The 21,699-nt window shown below is 51.8% G+C and overlaps 1 protein-coding gene and 1 long non-coding RNA gene across 5 annotated transcripts; both read right to left on the bottom strand.

Annotated features, from left to right (window-relative positions):
* Positions 1-1,015: 1,015 nt before the first annotated feature.
* Positions 1,016-11,938, bottom strand: ZNF205 (zinc finger protein 205). 4 transcript variants are annotated; one of them, XM_059692828.1, is made up of 8 exons: positions 11,821-11,938; positions 11,306-11,432; positions 8,135-8,270; positions 5,546-5,759; positions 4,906-4,997; positions 4,430-4,550; positions 2,434-2,532; positions 1,016-2,211 (listed from the first exon to the last, which is right to left on the bottom strand). In XM_059692828.1, exons 3-8 carry the CDS (start codon positions 8,189-8,191, stop codon positions 1,175-1,177), a joined length of 1,620 nt encoding a protein of 539 aa, XP_059548811.1. In that variant the 5' UTR covers positions 8,192-8,270; positions 11,306-11,432; positions 11,821-11,938; the 3' UTR covers positions 1,016-1,174. The 4 variants fall into 4 exon arrangements, with proteins under 4 accessions (XP_059548811.1, XP_059548814.1, XP_059548813.1 ...); XM_059692831.1 differs by having other exon boundaries at positions 11,306-11,409; positions 11,821-11,887; XM_059692830.1 differs by lacking the exon at positions 11,821-11,938 and having other exon boundaries at positions 11,306-11,487.
* Positions 11,939-12,703: 765 nt separating this feature from the next.
* Positions 12,704-21,435, bottom strand: LOC132233001 (uncharacterized). Its single transcript, XR_009452532.1, has 2 exons — positions 21,206-21,435; positions 12,704-12,986 (listed from the first exon to the last, which is right to left on the bottom strand). It is a non-coding gene; the product is annotated as an uncharacterized LOC132233001 (long non-coding RNA).
* Positions 21,436-21,699: the final 264 nt, after the last annotated feature.

Here is a 21,699-nt window from a genome sequence, read left to right as displayed (position 1 = left end):
AGCCAATCGATGATTCTCATCTTTGATGTTTCTCTCTTTCTCTCTGAAATCAATAATAAAATAAGTTAAAGAAACTGGGATAAAACCCACTCTTCCGTGTTGTGGAGTAGAGGTGACATATATGGCACTTGCCCATGCCTGGCAGGGCAGCTGCTCAACAACTGGCAGCTATCATTACTATCCCCAGTCCGCCATCCCTGAGGAGCTGGGAGCCAACCAGGGCTGCAGCTGCCCTGCTGGCTCCATGATCCACAGAGACAGGTGCGGTCTCCATGGCCTCTCTGATGCAGACATCAAGGTCAGAGCTGCATGTTATCTGGAAGCCAAGCTGCAAAACCTGGATAAGAAGCAGGCTGAGCCCGCCCCTCCCAGGAAAAACAGTAGAGAATGGGAAACAAACAACAGAAGTAAAAAACTAGAAGGCCAGGGGTAAAATAACCAGGCATAGGTGAGTAGGGCAGATTATAAAGGACATGTGTGAAGAGGCCAAGGAGGGGAGAAGTAGCAGGAACTGGCAGCAGCCCCAGAAGGAACGAGGAGGGACAGTAGTCCCTGGTGAGTGAGGATTTCGTACTGAATTACCACTGGACCCCAGGGGAAGCAGATGGAAAATGTCCAGCCACCATACTCGGCCCTGGTACCTGCGACAGGAGACAGGGCAGGCCGGAGACAGTAAGCATGAGTTCACAAGCTGGCCCCGGCCCGCTCCTGGCTCCCAGCGGGCCCAGGGGGGTCAGGGCTCAGTGGGCAAGGCCCATGGGATGAGAGTGATAGCAGCAGTAGAGGGCCCGCCAGGGGTCCACAACTCCAGCAGTGGCTGGTTGGTTTCAGGTCTTGAAACCTCCTCTGCCTGGAGACTTATGGTCCTGACCATTTGGATAGGGCCCCAACCCAAGTCTGGGGGCAGCCACCAGCATCACCAGCATCCCCCATGGCCCCAACTTTCCCCACCCCCACCACCCCACCCCAAGACAGTAATAGGCTGTGGCTTGAATTCCAAGTCTTTTAATTTAATTTGCAACTAGCCTGCCTGCTCTTCAACATAGATCCTCCCAGTGTTGCCATGTCCCACCCACATGCCAGCACCTCCCAACTCCCTTCCCACTACTTTTCTCACTGCCATTGCAGCTGCCCTCCTTCCTCCCGGGGGGCCTGGCCCCGCCCTCCAGGCCTCCTAGGTGGGAGCAGGTGGGGGTGCCGCCAGAGCGCCCGCAGCCCCCAGCATCAACATGGCCAAGGCCTTAGGGCCCGTGGTGTGGATCTTTTCATGCCGGTGCAGGTTGGAGCGCCTGCTGAAGCTCTTGCCGCAGAGGGGGCAGGAGTAGGGCCGGACCCCGCGGTGGGTGCGCTGGTGGGCCGTGAGGTGCGAGCTGTGGCTGAAGCTCTTGCCGCAGTCGAGGCAGTGGTAGGGCTTCTCCCCCGTGTGCGTGCGGTTGTGCGCGATGAGGTTGGAGCGCTGGCTGAAGCACTTGCCGCACTCGGGACACGGGTAGGGCTTGACCCCCGTGTGGGTGCGCTGGTGGGTGACCAGGGCCGAGCTCTGTGTGAAGCACTTGCTGCAGACGGGACACTTGTGGGGCTTGGCGCCCGTGTGCGTGCCCTGGTGAGTGACCAGGTCCGAACGGCGGGTGAAGCGCTTGGCGCAGCGGTCGCACACGTAGGGCTTCTCGCCCGTGTGGATGCGCTGGTGCTGGATCAGCGTGGAGTGGTGGCTGAAGCTCTTCCAGCAGGAGGGGCAGGTGTAGGGCTTCTCGCCGGTGTGGATGATCTGGTGCTGGATGAGGTGTGAGCTGCGGCCGAAGCGCTTGCCGCAGTCCGTGCAGGCGTAGGGTTTCTCGCCCGTGTGCGTGCGTCGGTGCGTCACCAGGTGGGAGTGCCAGCTGAAGCCCTTGCCGCACTGCTCGCATTTGTAGGTCTTCCTGCCGGTGTCACCATCGGGGGCCAAGCCCTCCTCGCTGCTTTCGGGGGCGCCTGTCTCCCCCTCGCTGGGCTTCTCTAGGAGGTCAGTGTCGGACAGGGCTGGGTCCAGCTGTCTCTCCTCCGGGGGTCCCGGCTGCCCCTCGTCGTTGGCTGGCCCCGTTCTCTGGCTGCTGGCTGCCTGCCGTCCACACGGTAGGACATCCTGGGCTCTCCCTGCCCTGGTCCTAGAGGACTTCACATCCCCAGGGGCTGCCGGGGATGAGGCCGGGTCCTCCTTCCTCACCTCCACTCCTGGAGAAAGGGTTTCCAACCAGAGAGAGGCTCTTGTGAGGGACCCAAGGGAATCCCAGAGATGGAGAAAAAGCGCAAGGACTCAAGGGGGGCCTGGGGACGACGGCCACCCTGTGCAGAGGCGGGGAGGCTGCACCCCACAGGAAACAGGGCCTGCACCCACAAAGGGCACCTGGGAGTGACACTGACAACCCACTGCCCACCCATCACCTCTGGACGCACCTCTCTTCTCCTCTTCATCTCCCATCTGCAGGCACGAACTTGAGGCCTCGCCCTTGCCCTGCACCTGGGAGGCCCAGAAAGTTCTGCTGAAGGGAAACCCTGCCCAAAAAGAGATGCAGTGCTCAGTCACAGACCTCCCGGGCAAAGGGGAATGGGTGCAACGCTGGGAACACCAGGTAATACCACATGAGCTCAGAGACTGCTTGGGGTCAGTGTCCACCCTCTCTAGGGTCACCCCTAGACACAGTCTTTTCAGGGCTGAGTAAGGGCTCCTCCTTGTCTCCCTGAACGAGCACCAGAAGTAAAGGGAGAGGGACTGGTCAGCTGCCAGCAACCCGCTTCCTCACACGGCCACAGCAATGGCCCAGCCTTGTTGGAAACCAGTCTCCCACCCCTGCACCTACACCTTTCCAAGATCATCAGCATAAAAGGGCTCCTGGGGGAGTGCCGGGGACAAGAAGGCCAGAGACACTGACCACCTAGAAGTCAGGGACCAGAGGTCCACTTGGCAAGTCCTTGGTAAAGGCCTGAGAATTCTGGTCAAGTCAGTAAGAGATCAGAGGGCCTGGCCTCCATACCCTGATCCAAGCTCCCGGGAAGGAAGGGACTGTGTTGGACAAAGTGGGTAATTTAGGTCATTCGTGAGACCTGTCATGGGGCCACAAATGGCACTAGCTTCCCTCTGATCTCCAGGACTTGCCCAGACCTGCTGATCTGGGCCCTGAGAGTGCTAACAATTAAGGGAGTGAGCAGGGTGGCTGTGATTTGGGGGTCCATCAGGGACCGTAGGGGTCTCGGCTCACCACTGAAGTCAAAGGAGGCCATTACCAAGCCCCCAGCTCCACTTGGACTAGCAGGTGTGCAACAGATGTGTTGACAGACATACTCACTTAATGAGTGAACGAAGAGCCCAGCCTGCGTGGCTCAGTGGTTGAGCATAGGCCTAAGAACCAGGAGGTCAAGGTTCGATTCCTGGTCAGGGCATTTGCCAGGTTGTGGGCTTGATCTCCAGTGTGGGGTGTGCAGGAGGCAGCTGACCAATGATTCTCTCTCTCCTTCTTCCTTCCTCTTTGAAATAAAAAATATACATTTTTTAAAAAATGAATGAACACACTGAGTTTTCCATAAGATCTCATAACAATCTGCCAAAAAAACCCTAGAGTCTGAAAGTGAGGAGTACAGCCCTGGGACTTAACTACTTACAGTGAGAAAAACAGAGCGAGCCACGGCCCCTCTGAGAGGAGGACATGCCCCTTGGGCATGAGTCTACGAGTCTGGAGATTAACTGGCACCATGTACCCCCTCCTGCAGGCACGCAGCCCTGACCCCAGAGCCAAGTTTTCTGCTCAGACACTTCTAAAGCCTGGCTTCAAGAAAGAGGAGGGTGCCTGGCTGGTGTGGCTCAGTGGATGAGTGTCAACCTATGAACCAGGAGGGCACAGTTAGATTCCTGATCAGCACACATGCCTAGGTTATGCGCTCAATCCTCAGTAGGGGGCGTGCAGGAGGGAGCAGATCAATGATTCTCTCTCATCATTGATGTTTCTATCTCTTTCTTCCCTCTCCCTTCCTCTCTGAAATCAATAAAAATACATCAAAAAAAAAGAGGAGGGTGAAACTACAGGAATAAGCACCACAGAAGCACTAAAGAGAAGCAGGATCTGCAGGTACACACTGTCTAGTCCAGCGGCCAACTAGCCACATATAGCTATTTCAGTTAAAAATTGAGCTGATTAAAATGAAATAAAATTAAGTACCCACCCAGTTGCTCTAACCACATTTCTAGTGCTCAACAGCCACATCTGGCTCATGGCTACCATCTCAGCCCAAACATGGAGCATGCCCATCTCTAGGAAGGTTCTACATAACAGCACTGTCTACGTGAACTGTGAGAAGGTTTAAGCCTTGGAAAGCTGGGAGTGACGGTGGAACGGACCCCACTCTGACACCCAGGGCCTCAGGAAGTGGTCGCCCCAGCACAAGTGCCAGCCCTTACCCAAGGCCAGCCCATTTCGCTTCTGCAGGACATCCCGGTAGAAACTCTGCTGCGAGTGGTCCAGCTGCCCCCACTCCTCCCGGGAGAGGTACAGAGCCACGTCCTCAAAGGTGACTGGCATCTGGAACAACACAAAATGCCTTCTCTGCAGGACGTGACAAGGCATGGCGGAGGGGGCCTGAGAGTGCCAAGATGAGGCCAAGATGAGATTCCCAACTCCCCACCTGCTGTCCAGGCCTGAGGGTGAAGCAGGAGCCGCCCAAGGATTTTTTTTTTGGGGGGGGGGGGCAAGAATAAGGTGGTTGTGTACACAGAAGACAGGAACAAAACCCAAGGCCTTCTTTCCGACCCCACAGCCAAAGCTCGGGATCTCCAGCACATTTCCCTCCAGCACCCACCCTCGGGTCCGGCACTGAGACCTGGAGAACCATGCAGTCAGAGGTGCTGTCCCTCCCGCCTTGGACAGGTGCACTCACCTGGGACCAGGCAGTGAGGAGCGCTGCAGCCATCTGCCGGTCTCTGGTCCTCCCCTCATGGGAAAGCACAGGGATCTGGGGGGAGGGGAGGGCTGAGAGAGGAGAGAGGTCCTCAGAGAGGCCACCTCATCCTGCTGCATCCTGCTGCTCCCCAAGGGGGCTCATGCCTGGCACACCCACAGCTGCCTCAAACCCCACCGCTGAGCCCACCCAAGAAGAGGTCAGGCCGAAACCGGTTTGGCTCAGTGGATAGAGCGTCGGCCTGCGGACTGAAAGGTCCCAGGTTCGATTCCAGTAAAGGGCATGTACCTGGGTTGCGGGCACATCCCCAGTAGGAGATGTGCAGGAGGCAGCTGATCGATGTTTCTCTCTCATTGATGTTTCTAACTTTCTATCTCTCTCCCTTCCTCTCTGTAAAAAATCAATAAAATATATTTTTAAAAAAAAAGAAAAAAAAGAAGAGGTCAGTAGGCTCTGAGGCTGTGCCAGGATGGCCTCCAAGAGGCAAGTGAGCAGACATCCAGGCATCTCTCCTGACCACGGCAGGGGCCTCTTCCCCTCCCCACCTGGGCTGTGAGCCTCCATCTCTCCTCACAGCTGCTGCCCAGGAAAGCACTTCTCTTCACACCCCTCTCCTCACCTCCTCCAGGCAAAAAAGGAGCTTTCTCCTTAGAGCCCTGGCTTAGGCGCCCCCAGCTCCAAGCTCCTTGAGCCTTGTCCTCCTGCAACGCCTCCTCAGGGTGTGGTTCTTGCAGCTCTGTCTTAATGTGGGTGGACCCCTGAGCGGCTCCCAAAGGCACCATCTCCTTGGACTCAGAAAGCATTTCTTGACAAGAATGCCCAGGACCTGGAACCTAGGAATGGCACCCCATCAGCACTGGGGTGGAGACGGGGAGACATGGCCAAGCACCATGTCCCCCACACCGAGGGGTCCCTGCAAGGGCAGGCACCTCGTGTGGCCGAATGCACAACCAAACACAAGACACGGCTTGAAGGACCGGCCTTGCTTCCTTTTCCCATCCCCAGGGACCTGTGCATCTCCTGCTCGCCACAAGGGAAGGAAGGCAGGCTTACCAAGGCCCTGCTAGGTGCAAGCTGGCCAAGTGCCCACAGGACGGCTGCCTGTTTCCGTTCAAGCCTTGCACCTCTAACAGCTGTGTGGATTATTATTTTTAATATATGAGGAAACCAAGTGCAGGAGGTTGAAAACTCTAATGAGTGGTGTCCTTATAAAAAGAGGAGAGGACACCGAAATAGGGGGGAGGCCATGTGAAGACAGAAGCAAAGGTTGGAGTGATGCTGTCACAGTCAAGGGACAGCCGGAGCCCCCAGAGCAGAAGAGGCAGAAAGGACTGTCCCCTAGAGCCTTGGGAGGGAGCCCTGGCAACACCTCGATTTTGGGTTTCTGGCCTCCAGAACCGAGAGAATAAATTCTGGTTGTTTTAAGCCACCAAGGTTGTGGTCCTTTGTTACGGCAGCCCTAGGACACGAACGTACCCAGGCTCAGAGATCCATGGCCCAGGATCGTGGAGCTGGTGAGTGACTCAGCCAGGATTTGAACTCAAGTGTATCTGACTCCCAAGTCACCCTAGGGCCACCATGTCTTAGAGGTGACAGGGAGGCGTCATGTGGCCTCGGGCTGTTTCTGTCGGACTCAATTTGGTCACAGCAGTTGGGAGTTGGTTGGTTTGGAGAAAAAAAGCCCAAGGGTGCCACTAAGTGTGCTGAGGCCTGATGCCCATCCTGGTCTGACAGAACTCCTCTCCAGCTCACCCCCTTCAGCACCACCCCGCCCCACACAGTGGGACTTCAGGGTCCTCCCAATTTGTCCCCAATTCATCACACCAGCCTCAGCCCCAGTCCTCTGGGAGAGTGAGGAGCAGGCTTTAGTTAGGTGACTGGGGCTCAAATCTGGAGCCATTCCTCGCTAGCCATTCACCCGAGCAGGCACCGCCTCCACCCAAACCTCCAGAGTCTCAGTTAAGTTACTTCCCTTACACCTGGAGGCCCCTGGTGAAGCCTCATTGCCCTCCACAGCACAGGGACCAGCCAGCCTTCTGCTGGGAACTCATGCAGAACCCTCCCCACTCCCCCCGACGTCCATCTGTGTTAGGGTCGCACAGGAAAAAACGCCAGGCCAGGAGTCAGGGTGCCTGAGAGCCACGTGGGTGAGGCAGCCTCCAAGACTCAGCTGCTCTGCCTCCTGCACAGATAACGGGTGAGCAAGAGCTGCCCAGAAAGTTCTAGGTAAACATAAAACAGTTACTATAATTCTTGTTACTCAACTGTGTGAGCTGACAGAACCCAACATCAGCAGAGAATGTCATGGATGTGTGAGGCCCTCTGGTGTTACAAAGGCATTGTGGAATGGAAACCGAACACGAGTAACAATTCTTTGTGCTTCTATGGCAGGAAAAACAGAACCAGTACTGGATTTGTATTTGTACTACTAGGTGAGGGGATAGAGGTCTCTCTGACTAGGTTCCAGTCGCTGTGGGTGCTCTTGTATTGTGTGTTACAAAAGGACCTCCTACAGGCCGATGAACTGCTTACAGAGGACTCTTGTGCCCATTATCTCCCCGGAGCCTCCTAAGCACCTGGGTGAGACAGATGGGAACAACAGGCACATGATCCACATTTTATCGGTCACACACCTGGTTTCCAGAGGCCAGGGGACTTGCCCAAGGTCACACACCTGCCTGTGGCTGACTCATATTCCTGATTCCAAGCCTGGTCACTCTGGTCTCCCTACAGGTTGTAATTACACACACACACACACACACACACACACACACACACACACACACACACACACACGCTGTACAGAAAGGCCTAGGTGCTCATACCCAGAGAGAGGAGAAGGGGTCCCAGGCCAAGGACAGTGCGGGGGGCGGGGGAGGGGGGTACTGAGGCGTCCCTGTGTGCTCTGGGTTCTGTTCAGAGGGTCCTCCTCAGTAGGGTCCCGACACAGCCTAACTGCTACCTCACAACGTGGCCCTTGGTCCTCTGACTATGGCAAAGCAATGCAGTTCCGCAGAAGTCAATTCCCAGGTGGAAAGTATTTCCCATCATACCTTCTTCTTTTGAATACCCCCATCACCCGCACCTACCAGCTCTGCACCCCACTGAGTCTCTCTCTTCCATTGGTCCAGATACCCTCCTGCGAAGATACCATCCAGCTCCAGTGCCTTCCAGAGCACACCCCCCTCACCTGGCGCCCCGTCCATACCTCTGGGGCTCTCTCTTTGTCCTGGGTAGCCCGGCTGCCTCCACGATCTGCAGACATTCTATCTCACAGCAAGAAAGCACAACTGAGTCGTTTCTCCTCTGTTGGCCAGGACCCCCTCCAGCTTCTGGCCAGGAGCCTGGAAGAGCAGAAGGAAATCAGGCAACGTCTCCTGGACACCTCTGCAGTGCCCCCCAAACCCCATGTAGGGCCAGATGCACCCCTGTTTTCAATAAAAAATAAAGCCTCCTTGATGCCATCCAACGGCCTCCCTGTTCTTTGGCTCCTCGCTTCTACACTGTGCTATTTTGTATTGTCCCGTTTGTCACTAAACAAGAGCCCATCCGCGCAGGCAAAGCAGGGCTGAGGAGGAATCTGTATCTCCTGTCATCGGAAGCTGAAAGGTCTGCAGAGGGGCAAACCAGGTGCTGCGTGGGGCCCCAAACACCACAGCCAGCTCAGCGGAGGAATCCAGGCGCTGGCGTCTCTCTGGCCCAGGACACACAAACACCCTCAACTCCCCGACTCAGCCCTGCCTGGGCTCCAGAAAGTGAGCTGCCCGCTCTCGGCAGCCCTCCCTGCAGCTGCAATGGCCCGCCTGGGCTTGGGAGTGGACAGAGGATGTCCTTCCTGTCCTTCCCCTTCCCCAAGCTGGGTCCGGGACCCCTTCTCTCCAAGCCTTGCCCCTCTGACCCCGTCCCCCCTGCCAGCTGGCCGCCCGCACCGGTTTTTGGATTCAGGTCCCTGCCCCAGCCCCCCACCCTCACTGAGGTGGAGGCGAATGGGGCACCTTGAACAGTGGGAAGGGGGGTCCTCCCCAGGAAAGTTGTCGCGGCGGGCAGCACCAGGGAAGGGGAGCCCGGTGGAGACCGGGATTAAGGGCAACAGGAAGTCCTTCCCAGATCCCGTTCCCCGCGTAGCTGCCGTCCTAGAGGGTTCCTGGCTTCGAGGGTTCCTGGCTTCGAGGGTTCCGGGCTTAGGGTCCCGAGCCCAGCTGTGCCTGCTCTTGCTCCAAAGGTCACTCCCAATCCGCACTGGCAGCTCACAACCACTTTTCCGGGCAGGTACTACTCGTGAGGCCCCCCAAGCGGGGGTGCAAATATGGGAAAATGCATTTTATGGGAGGAGTTTGACATTTGGCATTTCAGAGAGAACATTGCAGCTGTCCTCACAGGAGGACGGGCACTTTGCTGGGTGGAGGGTAGAGGGTCCTTTTCAGCACCCTTGAGGACTTCTGAAGGTCTGTGGTGTCTCTATAAAGATGCCCCCTGGATTTTATTTACGGCCCCCAGGCTGGTCAGCAGGTCCTCTGGGTCCCCCCAAGACGGACACTGAGTTCCCTCTCCATAAGAGAGAACTTAGGAAACAGAGAGGTCCAGGATCTCCCTTCCCCCCCTCCCCCCCATTTCCCTACACCTCTGACAGATGGGGGATCAATCTAATTTTTCTAGTTGCCTCCTACCCCCTACTCCCTCTCGAGGCTGAGGTTAGCGGAGGTTAAGGGGTCTGGCCCAACTATCCATGGCCCAGACCCTCAGACATCCCTGGTAGTTTCAGATTCCACCTCCCAGTCAGAAAAGGGGTGGGGACTAGCCCTGAAGTCAGATTCCAGGAAGATTCATTCCTCCAAGAAACATTCCCCATTGCCTTCAGCCCATCAGCCCTGTGAGACATATCCACTTCATCCAGTAAGACAAGCATGACTGGCCCCTGTTCCAGCCCATAGGCATGCTAGAAAGACTCACAAGAATTTCACTTTTTAGAAAACTAGAGGCCCGATGCACGAAATTCGAGCAAGAGTAGGCCTTCCTTCCCCCGGCTGGCTGCGGGCACCGGCTTCCCTCTGGCACCCGGGACCTGGGCTTCCCTCGCAGCCCCGGCTTCATCCAGAAGGTTGTCCGGTCTAATTAACATATTACACTTTTATTATTATAGATTAGTTTCCAACATTTAAAAATTAGAAGCATTCTCATGAATTTTATTTTCTTGAAAAATCAGAACATCTGGTAACCCTGGACCCAAATTCCTCACACCCAGGGGCTGCTCTCAGATTGGCACATTTGGTCCCCACTTGGCCCCTGCAGCATTTCGAGTTTGCAACTCTCCTTTTGGAGTTGAACATGTTTTAGGAGTCCTAGGACTCGAACCCATTCTGTTGTCACTTTGATGAAGGAAAAATTACCCCTAGGGTTTATCTCTGGTCGGTATTTCCAGGCATTTGAATCCTCAAGGTAAAGGGAGATGTACAAAGGTGTAGCAAAAGTAAATATTGTTGTCAAGCCAGAGAGGGCTACAAACTGAGAAGAAGCCACAGGGAGCCCTGGAAAAGATGAACTGCTCAATCTGTGAGCATTTCCCCATCAAGGAGGAGCACAGCCAGTGTCCAGAGTGAGGGACCTTGCTCCTCAGGTGAACCATTTTAGCCCATGGCAGTCCCAGGAGCGCACCGAGTCCAAAAAGAGCGCTTCCTGGGCAAAAGTCTCTCTACCAGACATAAGGGACACGCGAGGGATACTGGGAAGCCTGGAGATTTGGATCCCACCAGGGGATTGCCTAAACTAGACCGAATGAAGTAACATTTATTTAACTGTTAAAAATATATATATATTGAGCATCTGCTATATGACAGACATTAGCCCCTTCTTGGAAATAAAAGGAAACCCTTCCAGGACTGGCTCTAGGGCTGAGCAGGTCTAGGAGGAAAGACTCTCACATTTGCTATGTGGGAATTCCCTGCAAGAGTTCAGAAAGGCACCCAGGCAGGGTGAGTAAATAAGTAAAGCAGAGATCAATACCTAAATGCATTGGTTGTACCAAACTTGTGTATTAAATATAATCATGTTCTGTTTAAAAACCAAAAAAACCTAAATGCACCAAGCAGCCAGGCAGTACCACAAATGACTGGTTCCTTGGGTATAAAACCAGAGTGGGGAGGGACTTCAGAGGCCTCAATAAACCATATTTTGTTTAAAGGGGGGCAGTTGGGGACCCAGAATTGCCAAAGCTCGAGGATTTTTCAAGAGAACTCAAAAAGAATTAGATTTCTATGTGAAATGTCCTGACTTTTAAATGTTGATGACTAAAATAAAAAATTAAAAAAAATAACTCCATATAAATCCAGCACAAAACACCGGCTGTCCAGTTCACAGGCCACCAATTTAGGTGTGTACTCACCTCAGGAGCCTGTCACAAGGGTAATTATCATGGATGAAGGCGCTTATCGGAGCTTCAGGCACGGGAAACACAAATGCAAACTGGTATCAGGTGGCTTCATTGAGCTTGAGTAAGGAGAATACGCTACCTTTAGAAAATGAATCATGACCTATCCTCAGAGATTGGCCTCAGAGCTAATTCAGGTCTTAAAGAGGACTTTACAAAAACAAAAAACAAACAAAAAAACACCCACAATAATCTCCAGTAAGGAAAAAACAACCTTGTATTAAGTCAGCCCAGGCTGGAGACAGGGCAATAAAAACATCTAGTCTTAGGCAGAAGAGACCAGAGGGGGAAATAAAGGAATGGGGGAGAGGGAGAAAAACAGGAATAATCGAGTAAATAGAGCAAATGTTAACAACTGACAAAGAAAAAAAAAGAAGACCCGTATAAGTGTTAGATAGGAGGGGTCCCAGGAATAAAGAAGAAAAATAAGAAACCCCAAGTCTGCTGGAGACCAGGTCGTGGGAGCTCACCCCCAGAGGCACCGAGGTGACTCCACGGCTGGGTCCCCTAATGCGAGGCAGCGGGAGAGGACGCGTTCGGAGCACCGATGCTGGGAGCGTGTTGCCTAGGCAACGACGTTGCCCCGCCCCGCGGAGACGCCGGTGATTGGCTGACGTCCATATGACCCCGCCTCTCCAAGGCACCGCCCAGCCACTCTCACCTGCGCGCTCCCGTCCGCGCCCCCGAGGGGCAGCCCTGCCGAGTGGAGTCACCGTGGTGCCTCCCGACCCAGGCGTGTGTGTCGGCGTTTCCCGTCCGGCTGCCCCACTCCAACTTCCGGTTTTCCCGACTCTGGCGCCGCCAGCTACGGGCCCTGGGCGCGGGCCACCCGAAGCAGCGAGAACCGCGGGGCAGACACTTGCCAGCCCGCGCGTCGGCTGGGGAAGCTGAGGCGGACTGCGCGGGGCTGCCAAGCTCGCAACCCGGAGCAAATTCCGGCCCAGCCGTCCGGGGACGAGGGTCTCCTCCCACACCCACCTGTTCTGAATTTTGTTTCAGACATGGGAGTATACCACCCTGTGCTGCTGACTTGCCCCCACGCTGTGTGACACATCTTAGAGATTATTCAATACTAAAAACATACAGAACCCTAACCGGTTTGGCTCAGTGGATAGAGCGTCGGCCTGCAGACTGAAAGGTCCCAGGTTCGATTCCCGTCAAGGGCATGTACCTGGGTTGCGACACATCCCCAGTAGGGGGTGTGCAAGAGGCAGCTGATCTATGTTTCTGGCTCTATCCCTCTCCCTTCCTCTCTGTAAAAAATCAATAAACTATATTTAAAAAGAAAAAACATACAGAGAAGAAAAAAAAAAACATGCAGCGTGTCGAAGACAAACACAGCCGGGCATTAGCTAAAGCGGCGGGAAGATTTTATTCGGTAACTACTGACAGCAGGGGAAAGGGCTGCATGCCATCGGTTTGACAGGGCTTTGGGGAAGGGAGAATGAGGGAGGGAGAAGGGGCTCAGTAGTGGACGGTCACAGAGCCGGTCAGTGCAGATGTGATTAGGCCAGCTGTGTCTGCTCCATGTGTCAGTAGTCTGTCCTCCCACGGAGTAGGCAGACAGACGCCCTGTCCTTCCTGGCAAATACATTTCAAAGGAATAACTCTCAGGTCTGGGACAGATGCTTCTGAGCTTTAAGAGACCCATATTCACAATTATAAGCCCTTTTTAGTAAATACTCTAAGAAAGGGAGGTCAGGGGCCATCATCAGGTGTTGGCTAGAACAAACAGTAAATTCTCCTGGCAGCAGCGTTTTGCTTTTTCAGGCAGGCATTTTAGGGGTGCGTGGGGGGGGGGGGGGCGGCGGGGAGGCGGGGCTGCTAGGGTCATCCTAGCCTTATGCTGTTAGAAGCCATGCCACAATTTGGTCAAGTCTCTTAGTGCAGGTTTAGATGGAGCGGTTGTGTGCTGAGAGTTCTGCAGCTCTCAAGTAGTGCCTTGCTGTTTTTTTAAACTACGGCATAGCTCATTGTGTGGCTATATCGGTTTCTTTAACCAGGACCCTCTCACCACCAAATTCTTGATGCCCTTGTCTTACAGCAACAGGAATACCCAGCAGTTATTATCATGGAGGCTTTGTTCCTGCCTAGTGGGTGAACAAGACTAACATCTAACCTTGCAAACAGGGGAGGCAGAGAGGCTGCCAACCCCAAGCCTGGCTTCTGGATATCAGCCACAATGCTGGCTTGGCAGTCTGCCCATCCCAGTTGCTTTTTCCTGCCCTGGGCAAGCTCCAGGGGGACAGAAGTCTGGTCCGTAGGCACCAACACTAAGTCTTTCTTTCTACAATTGTCAAGGCTAGCAGTTTCAGCCTCAGCCAAGCAAGCCACCAAATTTAATAGGGTAAACTGGTTGTGTTCCCCAGGCGTGTTGATATGTTCTTTTTTAAAAAAATATTTTTATTGATTTCAGAAAGGAAGGAAGGAAGAGGGAGAGAGTGATAGAAACATCAGGAGAGAGAATCATTAATTTGCTGCCTCTTGCACGCCCCTACTGGGGTTCAGCCCACAACCTGGGCATGTACCCTTGACCTCCTGACCCAGGCGAATGTCCCGGGGTTCTTCAGTCCACAGAAGAATCCACTGACCCAAACCGGCCAGGGCAATAAGTTCTGATTTGATCCCAATGCTGGCTAAAAGGCTGTTTTCACTTGGTGGAAACCCATCACACTCTTCATTGTTGGTTTGTATACGTTTCTGATTGTTACTTTTAACAGTTTACTTTAAAAAACAACAACAAAGTGAAGGATGAGAAACCAGTTTAGCCATTGCTATGGTTCAGGTAAGACATAATGGGAACCTGGATTTGGGTGACGGCAATGGAGGTAGGAAACAGGCAGATTTGAGAAGTATTTACAATGTTAGACTTACAGAACTTAGAGATTGATAAGATGTGAGAATGCAGGAAAGTGAGGGGGTCAAGAATAAATCCAAATTTCTGACTTGAGTGACTAAATGGGTTGTACTATATTTACCGAAATAGAGAACTTCAGAAAAGATACAAGTTTGATGTGAAATATTAATCCAACCTACAGTTAGTGAGGATTTACTATGTGCTGGGCACTGGGGACATAGCAGTGAATAGCAATGCAGCCACTCTCATGAAATTTGAATTTATTTATGTAGCTGGGTGAGTTGGGTTGGTTTGTTTGTTTTTAAAAATATATTTTATTGATTTTTTTACAGAGAGGAAGGGAGAAGGATAGAGAGTTGGAAACATCGATCAGCTGCCTCCTGCACACCCCCTACTGGGGATGTGCCCACAACCAAAGTACATGCCCTTGGCCAGAATCGAACCTGGGACCCTTCAGTCTGCAGGCCTATGCTCTATCCACTGAGCTAAACTGGTTAGGGCTGGGTGAGTTGGTTTTGAACTGAAAACTTTGAGGAATTTATGAAACAATAAAGTAGCAATGTCAAGAGATTTGAGAGGAAAATATAAATACAGAGATACTGTCACTGAAGCCACAGGAACTATGAAACCATCAATGGAGGTATGTTAGTTATCTCTTGCTGCAAACAGATTATCCCCAAACATTGCAGCTTAAAACAAATATGTGCTATTTTAAAGTTTCTGCACCCAACCGAGTTTAGCTGGGTGCCTCTAGCTCTAGGTCAACAGTTATATTCAAGTTGTCAGCTGGGGGTGTGTTCTCATCTTAAGGCTTGATTCAAGGGAGGAGAAAACACATTGGCTGGCCTTGGTCTCTCACCACATGGACCTCTCCACAGACACTGCTCCCTCCAGGGATAGCAAGCAAGAGAGTGAAAGTGTGCATATGAAGGTCCCCAAGAGAAACTACATTCTGTTTACAACCTAATCTCAGAAGTGACACTCCACCACTAACCAGACTGGATTCTGTTTATTGAAGCAATAACTGAGATTAAAAACGGCGGTAGAGTAGGAGGATGCAGCACAGACATGCTCCCAGGAACAAGTTGGAATTACAACTAAAATATGGAAAGTCTTCCTGAACAATCAATGAAAAAACTTACAGGAGAGAACCCTGATACCCAAGGACCAAAGGTGGAGACCACATAGAGACTGGTAGGAGGGGCAGAGGCGAGAAGAGCTGGTCTGGCACCCATAGACAGCAACTGAAGTCCCGGAGAGATATCTCAGCCGTAGTAGATATCTCACTGAGAACACTGGGATCTAATCCCAAAGCTAGGCTCCCCAGCAGAGAGCACCAAATCTGGGGAGGGTACCCACATAACATCTAGCTGTGAAAAGTAGTGGGGTGCTGGCTGCCAGAGAGTGGCAGCTGAAAGTTCAAGCACCCTCTTGAAGGGCTAATACACAAAAATTCCCTGTGGAGCCACCCACCTTGTGCTCTGGCAAAGGGAGAGTGAAGTGGACTGGAGCTGTGAGAGCAGATCCCAGGACTGGGGATTTGGGGGGATAAATCTCAGAAGGCAGACACCCCAAGTTTCCTGAGCTGAGTCATTCCCTCGTGCAGTGGACATCTTTCCCACATAGACACTTGCTTTGTCTGGGGGGGAAGACAGTTGACACACCCTATTGGAAAACACCTTGCCCTACGGCCACTTAAGAGATTAAAAGTAACAATTAGCCTTCAGGCAAAAGCAACTGCCCCATCCTTTTGAAAAATTCTCCCTACATCTGAGGACAACTGCCTGGGGGCAATTCAAGTCGAATCCTATTAGTCTCTAGACAAAGGCAGTCTCTGGAGGCTTTGAGTCTTTGCCTGATCCAATTTGTCAGAAACAGACTTTAACACTGTCCTGAACTACAGATTGAGAAGTGTAGAGCAGCAGTCACCAACCTTTCAGACTTTACGGACCACCAGTGGTCCGTGGACCACCGGTTGATGACTGCTGCTCCAAAGGTTTTCTTAAACCAGTGGTTGCCAACCTTTCGAACCTCACTGACCACCGGTGGTCCATTGGCAACCCCTGGTGTAAAGAATCAACCTAAAACATAGACACAAACCCAAACAGACAACCAAAATGAGGAGACAAAGAAAGAACCCCCAAAATGAAAGAACTAGAGAATTCTCCAGAAGAAGAGATAAATGAAGCAGAAATAAGAAATTTATCTGAAACAGAGTTCAGAATAATGATGGCAAAAATGCTCAACAGTATAAAAAAAGATATAGTAACTATGAAAAAAGAACAGTCTGAGATAAAGAATGACATAACACAAATAAAGAACACATTGGAAGGAATACACAGCAGATTAGGGGAAGCTGAGGATCAAATCAGTGAATTAGAAGACAGAGTTGAAAATATCACTATTTCAGAGAACCAAAAGGAAAAACAATTAAAAAACAGGATGACAGCTTAAGGGAGATGTGGGACAATGTGGAACCTAACAATATTAACATAGCAGGTGTGCCAGAAGAGGCAGAAAGGGAGAAAAGGATAGAGAAGATGTTTGAAGAAATAATGGCAGAAAACTTCCCTAACCTGGTAAAGGAAAAAGTCACACAAGTTCAGGAGGCAAGTCAGAGAGAACCCCAAGCAAGAAGAACCCAAACAGACCCACGCACAGAGACATCATAATTAAAATGCCAAAAAATTGGGGGTGGGTTCGAGCTGGAGGTGGGCTGGGTGAAAAAAAAAAATAAATAAAAATAAAAAAATAAAATAAAATGCCAAAAAATTAAAGACAATGAGAGAATCTTTTGGGTAAAACAAAACCCAAAAACTTTTGCCTATAAAAGAGTTCCCTTCTCATAAGGCTGACACCTGATTTCTCATCAGAAACTCTACAGGCCAGAAGGGAATGGCATGAAGTGCTCAAGGTAATGAAAAGCAAGGATCTGAGACCAATATTACTCTATCAATCAAGGCTATCATTCAAAATAGACAGTCAAATAAATACAAATAATAATTTTAAAAAAGAAGCAATAACTAAGTCCAGCCGACCCTCAAGGGGAGTGGATTCCACTAGGGTGTGAATAACAACAGGCAGGAATCACTGGTGGCTGGGAGGAAATGGAGGGAGAAGGCTAAGCCAGTGCCCATATAGGATGCCAGTAGTTAATGGTCAGGCAAAGAGAGAAAAGTTGGCGAAGGAGACTGAGAGGAGACACTGGAGAAATATAGAAAGGAAAAAAAAACAGCAGAGTGTGAATTCTAGAAACCAATAAAGTTCTAACGAAGATGAAAGTTCAAATCCACTGAGAGGTCACGCTGGGAAGCAGTGAACCACAAAGACATGGTCTATGGCTTACAGTCCAGCGGGGAAGACAGACGAATAAACAAAAAAGCAGTAAGTGACTTACAGGCGGTAACAAGTGCTAGGAAGGAAATGAGAGTGCGGAGAGAGAACACTTTTAAAAGAGCAAACAGAAGCAGTCTTCCCAAGGAGACTGAAATGTAAGAATGACGAACTGGCAAAGTGGGGATGTGGTGAAAGCATCCAGGCCAGGCCAGGCCGGGAGGTAGGATCTGATAGGCCTGTTCAGGAATTGAAAGGTGATGACTGGACTGTGTTAGGCAAAAGTAAGGAGGGAGTTAGATGAGATCCATGGTAGGAAGGGGCCTTGGATGGGCCCCCAGGGTACGTGGTCTGGGTCTACTAGTAGTTCTAAGTACAATGGGAAGGCATGGAAGAGCTTGGAGCAGCAGAGTAAAAGGAGTCGATTAAATGGCTTGCCAAAGCCACACAGATTGCAGCAAATGGCAAAGCTGAGACTTCAGCTCAGGCCTTTGGATCCAGACTTCCTGCCAAAGAGTGACAAGGAAATGAAAAGCTTGGGGGACAGATAATTTGCAGACCCTGAAGAAAGTCGGGGACAGGCCACGTCTCATCTCGTGTTCTTGTCAATATCCCCAACACTTTAAAAAATATATATATTTTATTGATTTTTTACAGAGAGGAAGGGAGAGGGACAGAGAGTTAGAAACATCGATCAGCTGCCTCCTGCACCCCCCTCATTGGGGATGTGCCCACAACCAAGGTACATGCCCTTGACCGGAATCGAACCTGAGACCCTTCAGGACGCAGGCTGACGCTCTATCCACTGAGCCAAACGGGTTAGGGCTCCCCAACACTCCTGGGGGAGTTGGCCCTCAGTGAGGGGTCTGGCTATGCCATAAACACCATGTAATTACTCCTTCAAGACTGTGACTGCCCAGAGGAAAATGCTAGAGTTACAGCTTCAGGAAAAGATATTATAAAAAAGAATTATTAATTATTAATAAAGATATAAAGTTTATTTTTTAAGCTTTTATTGATTTTTAGAGCGAGAGGAAGGGAGAGAAACATCAATACATCAACCAGCCACCCCTGCAAACCGCCTACTGGGGATTGAGCCCACAACCCAGGCATATGACCTGTCCTGGAATTGAACCGACAATATATATTTTTTTGTTAATCCTCACCCAAGGCTATTTTTTCCATTGGTTTTTAGAGAGAATGGAAGGGAGGGAGGGGTAGGGGGGGAGAGAGAGAGAGAGAGAGAGAGAGAGAGAGAGAGAGAGAGAGAGAGAGAGAAACATCAATGTGAGAAAGACACATCAATTGATTGCCTTCCACACACACCCGACCAGGGCTGGGAATGGAACCTGCAAACCAGGTACATGCCCTTGACTGGGAATCCAAGACCATTCAGTGCATGGGCCAACACTCTAACCATTTAGCAACACCAGCCAAGGCTTAATGCAGTTTAGGGACACACTTAGGCCACTGGGTTAACCAGAGGCTATTCAGGGATCAAAGGGCTTTAACATATATATTATTGATTTCAAAGAGGAAGGAAGAGGGAGAGAGAGATGGAAACATCAATAATGAGGATCATTGATCGGCTGCCCCCTACTGGGGATCGAGCCTGAAACCGCAACCCAGGCATGTACCCTGACCAGGAATCTAACCATGATCTTCTGGTTCATAGGTCAACACTCAACCATTGAGCCACGGACTTTGCAATCATAGAGCAGTTAATAGTAATTCTTCCCAGTGTTGGAGAAATTCTCCCTTTGCATTGAATTATTTATTTATTTTTTAAAATATATTTTATTGCCGAACTGGTTTGGCTCAGTGGATAGAGCGTCGGCCTGTGGACTGAGGGGTCCCGGGTTCGGTTCCGGTCAAGGGCGTGTGCCTCGGTTGCGGGCGCATCCCCAGTGGGGGGCGTGCAGGAGGCAGCTGATCGATCTCTCTCATCGATGTTTCTAACTCTCTGTCCCTCCCCCTTCCTCTCTGTAAAAAATCAATAAAATATATTTTAAAAAAAAAATAAATAAAATATATTTTATTGATTTTTTACAGAGAGGAAGGGAGAGAGATAGAGAGTTAGAAACATCGATGGGAGAGAAACATTGATCAGCTGCCTCCTGCACATCCCCCACTGGGGATGTGCCCACAACCCAGGTACATGCCCTTGACCGGAATCGAACCTGGGACCCCTCAGTCTGCAGGCCGACGCTCTATCCACTGAGCCAAACCGGTTTCGGCTGCACTGAATTATTTTAAATGGAGGAATCCTATATAAATTGAAAATACAGGAAAATTTGTTTTTCTTTTGGAATCTCTGAAGAGATGGGAGGAAAGATGAAGACCCCGTCAGCCATCACTGTCAGATACTTCTGCTGACCTGACTGATATTAGATTTAATTTTTTCCACATTTAATAAATAAATGCTAAGTTGTGTGTGTGTGTGTGTGTGTGTGTGTGTGTGTGTGAAGACACCAATTACTTCCAAAAATTCTAAGGTAACAAGTAGAATAGTTGAGGTTTGCATTTTCAAGATAATTTCAGGAGATACTGAAATATACCTCAAATAGGTAGGTGAATATTACAAGTCCTTTGGGGATGTGTTTATCACTTGCTAAATAGAGATAAGTAATCCAGCAATTTAACAAGAATTTTTGTTTGTTCATGGATAGCACTCTGGGAGAGGGGGATGTACTTTCAAAGATCAGGACGAATTTGAAGAGAACTAAATGTTCATTAAGCACTTTTTTCCTGCAAAGTAACTTCTGTTAATAAGAGAAATCAAAAGGAATCCTGCTTCAGGGACCTAGTTCTGTCCAGACTAAGCCTCATGGAGGCAGCACTTGTGCGTCCACTGGGCCCGCATCCCTGGAGGGGGGCATCCCTGGGGTGGGGCCCTGGCCCGACACACAGTAGGGAAGCAAATATTTTCCGAGTGAATGAATGGTGCAAGTGCGCGGCGAGCCAGGAGCTGGGATATTAGGCAAAGCCCACAAGCTGGCGGGGGTTTAGGGACGAAGGCCAAAAGCTGCTGTCGGTCTTGTCTCACTCCAGGCCTTCCTGGTAGTTGGGTCAAGCTGGTCTCTGCTTTCCTAACATATTTCCAGGAAAGGTGTGCGCCTGAGTCGGAGGCCCTGGAAACCCGTAGTAACAGCGAACCCCGAATCTTCCTGCCGCACTCCCAGCCAGCGCCCGGAGACAACCAGGTCGGATCCTTAACCAGACAGGCCATGTTCCTGCAGTTCGGTCCAGCCACCCCCGCTCCCAGGGGTCAGGTGCAAGGCCACGGCCTCAAAGGCAACAGCCCTGGGGTCGCAGGAGCAGGGGCAGCAGCCCAGGGGGTCGGTAGAAGAGCCCAGGTCAGGGTGTGCGGGAGGAGCCTCCGCCCCGCCCCGCCCGCAGGGAGGTTGCAGGACTTCCCACGGCAGGGCCTTGCTGCCCCCACTGCCCCCAGGACTGACCGGCCTCGTGGACTCGGCTCAGCGCTAAGAGCAGGGCCCAGCCAATAAAGACAAGCCGCTCCTGCGCGGGGAGGGCCGCAGCAGCGGGGTGGGGGTGGGGGTGGGGGTGGGGGTGGGGCTAGGGGTGGGGGTGGAGGTGGGGGTGGGAGGCTGTGAACCCGGGAGGAGTCGCACAGTGGGGAGCCCGGGGTGGAGGGCGCAGCAGACCTCGGACTACTGTGGGCCCGCGGGCTGCTCTCAGCCATCTCGTCCGTCCTGAACCGTGCCAGGCGCTGGGCCAGGAGAGGAGGATGCCGAGCAGAAAGGGAAACACCCCTGTGGGCAGGGGCTTGTGGTCCCGCGAGGCCCACGCCGGACAAACAGAGGGACCAGATCAGCCCGGTGCTCAGCACAGGACCACAGCGAGCCTGCAAGGGGCTGCCAATCTCCAGCCTCCATGAAGGTGGCCCCGGGGTGCCATGCCACCGGGGCGCACCTTCCAAAAGCACAACCCAAAGGCCCCTTAGAACAAAGACGTTTGAGTCAGAGGTGAGGTCACTTCCCCTCCCGGGAGCCCCTGCTTTGTCATTGGTGAGGCTGGGGTCAAAAGCCACCTGGCAGGATTCTTGGGAGGATTTTAGGTGGCAATGTTGCCGGCGCCCTCCCCTCCCCCATTACATAGTCCTATTCCGTTTTCTTCCTGGCACCCATCACTGTTTGTT

Source organism: Myotis daubentonii, chromosome 4, assembly GCF_963259705.1.
Source record: "Myotis daubentonii chromosome 4, mMyoDau2.1, whole genome shotgun sequence".
Classification (NCBI taxonomy): Eukaryota; Metazoa; Chordata; class Mammalia; order Chiroptera; family Vespertilionidae; genus Myotis; species Myotis daubentonii.
The sequence above is the reverse complement of the archived record's forward strand: the minus strand, read 5'-3'. Positions and strand labels throughout refer to the sequence as shown.